This window comes from Copidosoma floridanum, unplaced genomic scaffold (assembly GCF_036245765.1).
Source record: "Copidosoma floridanum isolate Cflo_tuat_1 unplaced genomic scaffold, Cflo_Japanese_pri ptg000021l, whole genome shotgun sequence".
In the NCBI taxonomy this organism is placed as follows: Eukaryota; Metazoa; Arthropoda; class Insecta; order Hymenoptera; family Encyrtidae; genus Copidosoma; species Copidosoma floridanum.
The window spans coordinates 19380179-19392483 of record NW_028321898.1 but is presented as its reverse complement, the minus strand read 5'-3'; the positions used below and the strand labels follow the sequence as shown (position 1 = coordinate 19392483).

General features: G+C 34.1%; 1 protein-coding gene across 2 annotated transcripts in view; it reads left to right on the top strand.

Annotated features, from left to right (window-relative positions):
• The window catches only part of IP3K2 (Inositol 1,4,5-triphosphate kinase 2), a 107366-nt gene that overhangs the window by 36032 nt on the left and 59029 nt on the right, over positions 1-12305 (top strand). Inside the window, exon 1 of one of the 2 annotated variants that reach the window (XM_089594442.1) lies at positions 9273-10542. The exons of the other annotated variant lie outside the window; for it this stretch is intronic. Within the exon in view, the coding sequence (XP_089450568.1) occupies positions 10063-10542 (480 nt within the window). The 5' untranslated portion in view covers positions 9273-10062. Of the gene's footprint in view, positions 1-9272; positions 10543-12305 lie in introns of those variants that run through there. 2 annotated transcript variants of the gene reach the window in all.

The following is a 12305-nucleotide window of genomic DNA, read 5'->3' as shown; positions in this document are numbered from 1 at the left end:
TATAGTACATGTACCTAATCTAGCAACCTACTAAGTTACCAATTCTTTTACTCAAAAAGCACATCAAAAAGTAATGAAATTATATTAATACAATTACTGAAATGCAAAATTGAAAAAATACTAGGTATAGCGTCAATACATTTATGTCTTAAAAAATGCCTGCTCCAAGAATTCATATTTCATGCGATGCCTAAATGTTTGCAGTTGTCATCAAAATACATCTTAGGACGAGGAAAGAAAAGCTACGCACAAAATAAGTAATTATAGATACATTGCAATATGCAGTGAAAAAATCAATGTATAAACGTTTAAGCCAGCCTTTTAAAGAGGTAAAATGATAGTCGTTTCTACAGCGACTGAAGTAAATTTAATATTAACACGTTCATGACATTATTCAAACTTAATATAGTTAATCGAAGCTTTAATGAGTAAAAACAACCTACAAGGCTTCCAGAATAATCGCATACAATCATGAAACTTTATTATAATAACCATAAGTACCTTATGATTATAATTGATTTATGAAAAACAGCACATAAAATAATATACGGACGGCAATTATAGAGATTATACGATATTAATGGGGTGTTTTCGAGAATGTATATGTGTGTATGATTTATTAACTTATATAAAATTTGTTGAATGAAAATTTACAAATGTATCGATAGGATCCCTCACACCAATTACTGTAGAAGCTAAATAAAAAAGAGTCTGTTGAAACACGTTTACAAAAGTTCTTTTGAAATTCCATTAAATTTAATAAACACATACTATGCTGATATTCCTCTTAAGGTCAAGTAAAATTATGCGATACAAAACTCTTATAAAATTAGCGATAAAAATTAAAACTTTCTATAAGTTTGGACCCGTAAACACTCGATTTCATCTAGAATACTGCACACCAATTACTCTAAAAGTAGAATAGTAAATAGTACGCATGTTAAAAATTGCTCTGAAATTTTCTCTTCAAATCCCAAAAAATTAAAAAAAATAAAACAATACGGAAATCCCTCTTAAAGTCAAGTAGAACTATACAGTACAAACACTGATAAAATCTGTAATAATTATTATACTTTTCAAGTATGTACGCAAGTATTTGCTTATAATCTGTGTAAAGAATAAATATCAATAAAAAGATTTTTTAAATCAAATTAAAATAAAACTACTGGTTAGAAAAAGTTATCTAGATCATAAAGTAACAACTTTGAAAGGGCCTAAGCGTGATAGTATTTGTTTGAGTGTAGTATATTTACTAAATGTAAATGAAAGCTCTGAACATTCTAATAAATTATTATGTATAGTCACCAAACTCTGCTGTGTCACCATTTTGTTTTCTAATTTTTGCTTTAGAAGAACTTCCTCTTTCTGCCTTTGTTACTCGGTCTCCTGTCTTTTAATCGTGGCTACAATATTCGATGACAGCTCAATTTCCGATGCTGATTCTAATAAATTTAATGGTGTATATCGTACACGTTCACTATTAATTTTGGTTTCTAACTCTTCGTCGTTGTCTAGATAACACAACAGTTTTTAGAAAAACATACTATTACAGTGATCCACATTTTTGTTTATATTATTACTGTTTCACTATACCTGCATAAAATACGACTTGAGCCTCTCGTACAGGATCACCAAGAATTTTGAATTTCTTGGCTCTATTACATGATGGCGAGTAATGAGGAATTCTTACACTATCAATTCTATCACAAGACAAATCCCCGTCACAGTATTTTATGTACAACCGCATATTAACACAAGAAACTCTAGTTACACTGACAGCAGCTGACAGGTTTTGTCCGGTGCACGTGCTAGACGTGCTGCTGATGTGCTATACGTGCGTAACGTATGACATGCACCACATGGGTACTGGGAACTGGGAGAGAAGGGCACAAAGAGAGGAAGACCGCCATTTTTCTATGGAGCTATTCACATAGATATTTTTTGCTTATTTCATTGTGAACGTTCATATTGAAAAGGGGGTTCCACTGTTCCGCTAAACTCAAAGTAAGTGAACAGACTGAACAGACCTATATGATGAGTGACACTGAGCAGGTAGCGAGTTCCATCGCTATCCCTCAATTGGAAATCTATATTAGGTTCCCTAGTACTCATTATTTAACATCAACAAAAAATAACTCTAAAAAGTAATTTTGTTTATCTATAACCTACAATGGTAGTTGAATAGTTGCAACCAGGCTTTGTTGACTGACAGAGAACACAGTATAGGTCTGTTCAGTCTGTTCACTCAATTTGAGTTTAGCGGAACAGTAGAACCCCCTTTTCAATATGAACGTTCACAATGAAATAAGCAAAAAATGTCTATGTGAATAGCTCCTATTTCACTCTTTATAATATATGGTTCGTTCGATTCAGGCAGTCGGAACGTCAGAACGTTGCGGTCTGTTGAGTATATCCTTAGATCAATGTTCTGAGAATATACCTAGTGGTATGTAGAGGGATACTGTTCAGCTGGTAATGTGTGTATTAATGTGTATACAATAAGTATACAGAACTACTCCTATGTTGGAGTCAGAAGAATACCTAAATCCGCATTTATCTAAGACATTGGACGGATTACTGTATACTGTATACTGTAGACTATAAAAGTGTATATTCGATTTTTTTGAAATAATTAACTCTCGTAAGAACTCAAAAATGATAGACTTTTTTATGTGATTATATATTTTTTGAAAAGTAACAATTTTTATGACATTGAAACAGAAGTGATACGTCTCATAAAGTCTTTTTAAAACCTTAACATTTACCAGGATTTTGCACTAGGAATTACTGAAGAAAACAGCTTTCTCAAAAAAATTAAGATGAATACGATCTCTAGTAAAATCTAATAAAATCTTTTACGCGTATTTACTTATTTATGTGTATAAAAAACTCTTTCAAATAAAGCAGTTTAAATATCATAAAAATTTTACTGGAAATTCCTTGTTTATTCTGACAAACATCGGTAATCATATACCAGTTATCATAACCATTTGAAAAGAATACAATTTGTGTTGGTTAGACCTAATATAAACTAATAAAAAAAATTATCTGATAGTATCTTAAGTATTTTTATATCAGTTAGTCTTATCAATTCTCATTAAAATTATGCACTCACGTAATAAAACATTTTATGCAAGAAAATCTTCTTACAGACAAATATAAATATTTGGTGCAGAAAAATAAAAATAGAATCTGGTAAAAATTTTATGAGACAAATTTTTTTTCTGGTACAACCAATCTAACTTTTATCAGATTTTACAAGTTTTTATAAGTCACTATCAACCAAGTTAAGTCAATAGTTTGTGGTAATTAACTATACGCAACGTTTTGGTGGCTGTTTGCCACCTTCATCAGGCGTCTGAAATAATTTATTGATTATAAATTACATGCACCACAAAGTTTACAAAAATGTCCCTATTATGAAACAGTTAATATAAACATTACCTTGTTAGTTATAATTACTGTAAAAATTGCCCATAGTGCTCGTCAACATTTACAAACCACTTTAGGGTGTCAAGTCTAGTATGTAAACAATACGAACGTAATATATATTGTGTTAGCCATAATATATATCAAAAGTAGAATTTCTGAATCAAGTAATGAAACACAGTACCTTGGTCTAGAGAGCAATAAAGGTATATTAGGTCCACTGCCTGCTGGTGTAACATCTTTGATATAGTTTGTTCTTGAAGGTGATAAGAAAACGTCAAACGCCTTTCCCCTTTTGGTGCTGTTTGTGCGGATGGATAGGAGTAGTAGAGAGCGAGGACAGTGCAGAGGAGTGGATGTGTTAGGCAATTAAAAAATTTTGAAACATTCAGCTGCTGACGTTACAAAGCTGAGCCCAAATTTAACGAATGTTTTCTTTACGTGTGCGATAAAGGCAAATTCATAGTCTCCCAGTTAGAAATTGAACTCAGGAAGACAGGGCAGAAGATTTGGACTGGAATGAAACAATTAATTAAACGAAGTACTAGATAAATACTTGGCAGAACCATTGCACACGGTCTTAAGCTTAGTAGTAGAACTAGACAGCTTGATCACACCATAATGCGGCATAAACCAATACTGTCTGACTGATTCGGTATCAATTTTAGACATGTGTTGTAGATCTCTATACTCCTGCATAAAATTTACATACAAGTTGGAAAGTTCGGCATTTCTTTGGAATCTACGTTCTTAGTTATTCATCATCATTATGAATATGGGTATAAAGTCTTTACAAGACTTACTAAATGTATTAGGATCAGCTTTGAAGATTAATCTGACGACAAATCGACCTAAACTCTCTCTGTAGTGAGTGAACACGAAATAAGCTTCGCTAGCTAACTCATCTGTTGTGAGCTTTTGTTGCTGACTCTTGAAAGAGATAGACTGTGTACATATAGAGATATTGAGGGATATAAAATTGGCTTACCTTATTTTTTTTTCTTCTTTTATTGTGGAGATTTATATATCTATTTGATCCTTGTTTCACATAGTATTGTTGTATGTAAAAGTGGTCCGCATATCCCTTTCAACTGACCAACGCTGGCTTACTCAAGTTGCCGGCGCACACCTATAGGTAAGGTCGAAAAATTTTAAATGTAGAAACATCATATCACTTGCTCCTTTGTTATAATTAAATATAAATTACTCACAGAAGAACACTAGGTTCTTAGAGCATGAGTATATATTAAGCAAAACTGTTATAAATCATTATTTATCAGGCAATTAAAATTAATTTATTCCCTATAGTTTGTACATTATAACTGAATTATGAAATATAAAATGGTATTATAACATTTTTCTTAAAAATTATATACAAAACAAATTTTAAACCTTAATTTACATTTAAAGAGCAGGCGCATTGAGTGATGCAATCTTTTCTTCTCGAGATGTTGGTCAGAAAACGTTTACTCTTTCTTTGGGAAAAGCGGACCAACGCTGGCTTGCTCGATGCAGTACCTATAGAGCTATTATTTTTTATTTACACAAATGCGTTAGCCATGACCGATGACTTTGCTTCTCATTTAGGCGAATAATAAATTAGCGCAATATTTGTTCTTCTCGAGAGTAGACACATTGACTGATGTAACTTACCAGAGAAAACATTCATACTATTCTATTACCAAAAGCAGATCGCGTATCCCTTTTAATTTTTCAACGCTTGCCTACTTGTAAGCATATATGTAAGAGTGCAAACAAAACTTAATACGTACATTTTTAAGAATACATACTTATTTGAACACTCTTTTCTACATTATTAATTCACCACTCGAGGTACAAAATCCCCTAACCAGATCCTTTAACAACTCCTCACACTCATCTTTGTTGCAATCTATCTTTTTCATCACCCCGTTCTGAAGATAATAGTGGCGACTGATAAATTCCAATTCACGCTCACACTTTTTATGTCCGTTGTCATTTAAATTATACACAAATGAATATAGTCTTCGCAACAGTAGTTCTAAAAACAACACAAGACCTTCATGAGCCCGTGTAAAACCTTCTGTCGCTTCGGCTTTACCCATCATTTGGTTAGTAGTACTTAATGGTTTTTTCATATCCTCGTGTTTACTACACAATGATGTCTGGTGATACCTCAAGTTGTTGCACTGCCTACCTGGATGAAGGGATATCACACTAGCCTCACACAAATATAATTTCTTGAACTGGATGTTTGCGATGTATCTATTCCAGCTCTTTTTTTTCTTTTTCTTGAGTCGACATGATGTTTCTTGATGTTTGCGTAAATCGTAGTCTGTAACATTCTCATACATTAAATATTTATCTAAAATCTCAATGCAATATTGCATGACGTTACCAGAAACAAATTAAAATCATGACGTATAAAATATATTTTTATACTAGTCAACGCCCGTGGCTTGCGCTTTTTAGCGTTTAGTGGCTCGTCTCCAGGTGTGCGCATAACTAGTGCAAACAGCCTTCCTCCTGGGCAGCTCCCCACGTAAACCACAGAGCCACCCTGGAAATCGATAGCGACCAGGCGAAGTAAAGTCCTGTCAAACTGGCGTGGGAGTGCCAATAAGCACCCTCACCATACGTCAACGACGCGCCGGAATCCGAACTGGAATAAAGGCGTGAGCAGTTATAGTAGAAAAAAAAAAGGTTCACACAAAACAAAAGAAAACGAATACAACGTAAAAGAGCAGACACCACTCACTCAATGACAAAAGGGGCATGTGAGCTTGAATATGGCCTCCCCGGCCGCGGGCATCAACATGCCGATCTTCGGTTCACCACCCATGGTAGTGCCCAAACCCGCGTCAGCATATGCATGCGTGTGGAAACTATAAGTAATGTGCTGCAAAATAAACAAAAAAGAAAGAAAGAAAAACAATCAAACAATAACTTGGAGGTGTTTTTATAAAATTATATAGAACTGTTGTAAAAACTGTGAAAATCGAATGCAGTCGCGTTAGGAAATAATTATGAGTTGAGCAAGTTTTTATTTTAGATACTATGAAATATAAATGAACTTTTTAAAATAAAACTTGGCTGCACAATTGACAAATCACGACAACAAAAAAAAAGGAAACAAAAAAAAGTCATCTGATGTATGTCAACCTTATACAAGAGTTTATCATTTATAACAGTATCTAATATACATATTTAAATATGTAGAAAGAAAGTGAACAAAAGGAAAAAAAAGAAGATAACTTCCTTTAGAAAGCATACGTTCGCACGTACTAATAATAACAATTCCTAGAGTTTTGTTGAGAATGATAATCTATCGAGCGTGAGGCAATCAAAACAAAAGGAGAAAAGGAAACAAATATTAAGATCTGCCGGATAAAACGACAACACAAAGGCACAATCACAACACTCGCGCATACCGAGGAAAACTACACACTTCACTTACCTTCCTGCACCTCCTACAGGTGTACACCACCTCCTCCACATTGGATGGTTTAATGGTAAAGGAGAGGTGACTGTCGTCACCAGTAAAGTTAAAGGGCTCGCACCCTCGTACCCCGAGTTTTTGGCGCAATTGGTAAAACGCCATTCGTCGGGGAAAGTCGGCTGGTGAGAAGACTGCAGCACGGTTCATCTTGGTTTTGTTTCTTTTATTGCACAATAAAAAAAAGAAAAAAAAAAAAAAGAACTATCGGCGCTAGTTCGCACGAGTCAAAGTTGGGAACTTCAGAATACAACAGATGCAACGATACTGTACGCTAATACCAACTAGAAAGTACAAGACGCTTAAAGAAGAGGAAGCAGAAAAAAACTACCGTCCTTTGTCGGAAACCCCTCCGTAACACAATATATCAAATCTAGGATTTACTATTGGTAAAGTCGCATTCTCGATTAAGGGTGTAAGAGTATCGTTGGGAACGACTGCTTCCTCGCTCGAATCATCTTAACAACTGCAGCCCTTTTCAGCAGTTCTTTTTACAATCAAAAACTTTCAGCTAGTTGAGAGTTGTACGTTCTAACTGTTAATGTAAAATAAAACAGTGCATGTATTTTTTAAGGTCTTATCTATAGTTGACGTGTTTATAAAATTACAATTCAGGGCTTTTACTGATATTTAATATGTTTCGTTAATAAGAGAGGAAAAGTATTGTGTAGAATCCAATTTTAATTATGTTTATGCTGAAATAAAAAGCGAGTATGTGTTTTGATACGTAAAAAAATGTTTACTCAATAATACACATATAAGGCGCTTACGCTGTATTATGCACTTGTCTATTTAGAATGAGGATCCTCTTTCCGTCGTACGAGATTTGGCAAACGTTAAATTGTGTCCCATGTAGAAAAAGAGGTTCTAGTTAGGTCTCGGCAATTTTATCTCATGGTTGAGTTGCGTCTTCATTTATTTTATCTAATGGTCGAGCTCTGTCCCGGTCATTAAGCCGATGAGTCATAACAATTTTTTCAGCACACTTTATCTAGGTTTTAGACTTGAAATGTACTTTAAATTTTCTTAAATGTTTTTTTGGACTGCCTTTTTTATGTCCTAACCATGTAAACGACTGCTTTACTGATGATTTAAAAAGTGTTATGCCTCACAACCCAGAGGTTGAGAACTTTTGTGACTATATTTTGAATAATTATATCCTGTGCCTAGATCTCCATCGATTTGGGGAAGATTTTTTTGATAACAAATAACTTTTTAAAATATTAATATCTGTAATTTTCAAACGTCAACTTTTTTCAGGAAGTGTCAAAAAAATTTCAGCCAATACAGTGATTGCTACCGTTCAATATTAGAATGTCTTTATCTCAGAAAATGTTTTCCATTAAACAACATTACAATTTTTTCTAAACAAGCCAAGTATTTATACCCCAGCCACTATATTCTTGCTGAACTTTCATTACGATACTGTAATAAATCATAAACCAAACTTTTACATTTATTATTTTTGCAGTGGTAGTCAATAATACAAGTCAACAATTTTGATAATTAAATATGCGCAACGTTTCGGTAGCTGTTTGACACCTTCATCAGGCGTCTTGTTGATTAAAAATATAGTAGATATTGCACATATTGTTCGTCGACATTCATAATACACCTTAGGGTATCAAGCCTAGTTTGTAAACTTTCTGTGTGTTGTTATCCAATCCTTGAGTAATCTAGCAGAAGCCCTTCCAAAGGGCTGCTCAATGCTGAGGAAAAATTGATGGTGTACATCCTCAAGATGTTCCATTGTAAGGGGATTTTCAATTCAGACCCTTGTATTCAATAATGTTGTAGTGATCACTTGTACATATATATATATATTTATATATATATTTATATATATATATATATATATATATATATATATATATGTACAAGTGATCACTACAACATTATTTCACACTTACTGTCTCTAAACTACCCATGCAAGTTCGAAACAATTCGCTAGACTGATTCTGTAAAACTATTACAAAACTTTATTTGCACTAGTAATAATAATAATAATAATAATATTAATAATAGGCGTGAACTTGATTTTTGGTCAAATCATTTGTTATTTGCAGTCTTACATTAATGAATGACTAGTGAAATGTAAATCATATACAACTTTTGCTTAATGTTACAAGCTGTGGTGAAAAAGAAATATTGTTTTGTTTTGTTTTCAATAAATTATTAAATATACTTACACCAGTGATGAATACTACCGTTTGGTTGAGCCAAGAGAACCGCACTGTGATCGGTACTACGTAGCCTCGGCATCAAAAACACAGACAGGGGAGAGGGCTCGTGTACACCGCACGGCTCGCGAATCTCGCGATCCCTCGTGCCGTTTGACGCACGGCTCAGTCTACTCCGAAAAGCCGCGATAGCCTGTCCATGCATATATACCACCACCACTACACTACTGTACTACGCTCACACAATGTGCGGGCTTTTTTTATTGTTATCTTTCTTACTTTTTTCCTCTCTACAAGTGAGCCCATGTAATTTGATTGTTGTAAATGACGTGTACGTATTTTTTGTCACTCGGTAGCAACATGGTGAACTGAAAACGTGAAATCATTAAATGTGCTTCGTCAACTTAGTAGTGCGTTTATACTTTTTTGTTCCCTGCCCGTACATCTTTACCTTTACTCCTCTCCTTTCTTCCTCCGTTAATGAAAGCTACGATTGCTCCACTTGTTCTCATATTTTATGTACGTTTATACGCACATATAAAAGCGGCACGTACACTCGCTCTACGCGCGTGTACGCGTGCAATAAAAGTTAAAACACTCGTTGTTAAGAAAAACGTGCACGTAGCTGGAATTAAAAAATGGTATATCAAGAAAACATAAGTTTGTGCTTCTAGCCTTGACTGTTATAGTTATTCGTGTTGTCTTAAATGTCAAACAATAATACAAGCGGCGACGACGACAGGAAATCTAAGTTTATGTGGAAAATTCAAAGATCGTACGAGTACATTTTAAAGACGTTCGGCAGCAGCGCGAGAGAATCGGCCCAGCTGCGAATAAACGAGATAATTATAGAAAATGACAGCGCACATGTGATACTGTGCCTGAATTCCAATGGAATGAATGAACTAGTGAATTAAAAAAAAAAAAAAAAAAAAAAAAAAAAAAAAAAAAAAAAAACAAATAAGTAAAAACCAAAAAATGGAAAGCGAGAACAAGTGCGCTCGTTGTTTGGAAATGAGCGCAACATCAGCAGCAGCAATAACACCACCGTTTCTCCCATCTTCCGTATCACCCACGCTGAATCTCATGGAACAGCTGCTGCTCGCCAAAATGGAAAAGCACAGCATCAACAGTGAAGACGAAGTTAACCAGCGGCAGCCTCAGTCCGGCGATGAGCAGCACAACGGCAGGAGCGGTGGTGTACCGAATACGGTTCGACGAATTTTGCTGAGCTCGAGCAGCGACAGCGAAAGGCCCAAGAGCTCGCTCCTAAGAACAGACTCGATGGACAGCCAAACGAGCGCCAGCACCTTCAGTTCGTTCGTCTCCAATGAGTCAAATAATTCTGGTAACGGTTCCGGCGGTAACAATAACCGCTACTGCCGCTGCGACGACTGTCTACTTGGAATTGCCGATAAGTACCAGCAGCCGAGCCAAACTGTCACGGGACGCAAGAAGGTATGGTTAAGGATTATTATTTTAATCCATTTCTGCTTCAAATCGAGATTTTACGTACTTGAGTGTGGTTTACGAAATGTTTGACAGTATAACAACTACAGAACGTGTATTACACTTACACGTTATACAGCACGTACTTAATTCTTACAGAGCCGCAAATTGTGCCAGTCTTTCGAAAAATGATTATGCTTTTGTGTACGCGTTCAGGGTAAGGCGATGAAGGTGTGTTTGAATTGGTTTTTTTTTTCTTTTGATCTCCGTTCCAACGTACACTTGTGAGTCGATTGACGTTACGCGAGACAAGAGTGCTCTAATGCTCACATACGTATATATACATTTGAACAGCTTCTGTTGTGGTTGCTATTCTTTGATACTGGTTTCCTCAACTCTATAGAATTTTCGTCAGTTCTCGCTTGCACGTGCTCTTTTTTTTCTTGTTTTTCAGCTGTTATTATCTACAGCTCTAATGGATTATTAGATTATACATATTAGTGTATTTGGATTGAGGGAGGATAAATCATCATTTCTTGTTTCTTTTGCTTGACTTATCCACTGAAAAATCGAACGTTCCGTTATTTGACAATTTAACAAAAGCATCTAGTTATAATAAATACAGTGTACGTATACTTCATTTTATGTATATCCTTAAAAACATTACCCGTTTTCGCTGTGTTCTTCAATTCCTAACGTAAATTTCTCTTAGCTGCGTCACTCATGGATCATGAACACTATCTTAAACGGCTTTTCTATGGATCGTGATGATAGGTGATGCAGTTGATAATATAAACCTTACTTTTGTGGAGAAGTGACTCATCTAGCATTAGATTGAATTGAAAAAGTCACTTAGAGCAGTTAAAGACTACTAGAGGCCCTCCAAATAACTTTACCGAACGAATCGACTGACTGGTTTGCGTTTGAATTAACTTGCAACTTAATGAAAACTAACAAACTCGTTACAAAAATTGAACAATTCAGCTATCGTACACAAGTTATCAGTATTCTAATTTCACTTTATAAATGGCTCAAATTAAACTATAAATTCACATAACTTTTATCTAAACACAGCATCATTGTAAATACGTTAATGTACCATGAAAATTACTTCTTTATTTTAATTGAACCCCCTATTATTTCTGTATTGTTTGTCAGTATGATTAATTAATCAAGATCATTCAAAAAAAGTTATAAAAAATAATATTCTGTGAAATCAGTTAATTTATTGCCTGAAATTCGAGAGATACTAAAAAAAAGTATTTCTTGATTTCTTTGACTATACTCGACCATTTATAAAAATCGGAGAAAACTTTGTTAAATGCACTATCATTTATCTTGATATCAAATTTTTTTTTTTCGTGACTGCTACTCTTGCATACTTTTTTTAAGTTGCTTCATAATTTTAGATATTTTTTTGAAATTTTGTACAACCTGGAAAAATAAAAATATAAATTTAATATCTTTGCATAAAGAATTTTCCTAGCTCATGTTTTTTTTAAATCATTTTATTGCAAACTTAAAGATATAGAGCTGAAAATCTAGATAAAGATACAACCTTTAAAACATTATTACAACAACTTTTTTACAGCAGTATTACTATTAATTAAATATAAATGATAATACTATTACTGTAAACGTTGTTATTTTTATTATTATAATTTTCTTTTTTTATTTTATAATTTTTTCTTTTATTTATTTTTTTCAATTTTTTCTTAGGTGTATGTTGTTGTTATTATCATCCATGCTATTCCTAAAAAAAACGAATTCTT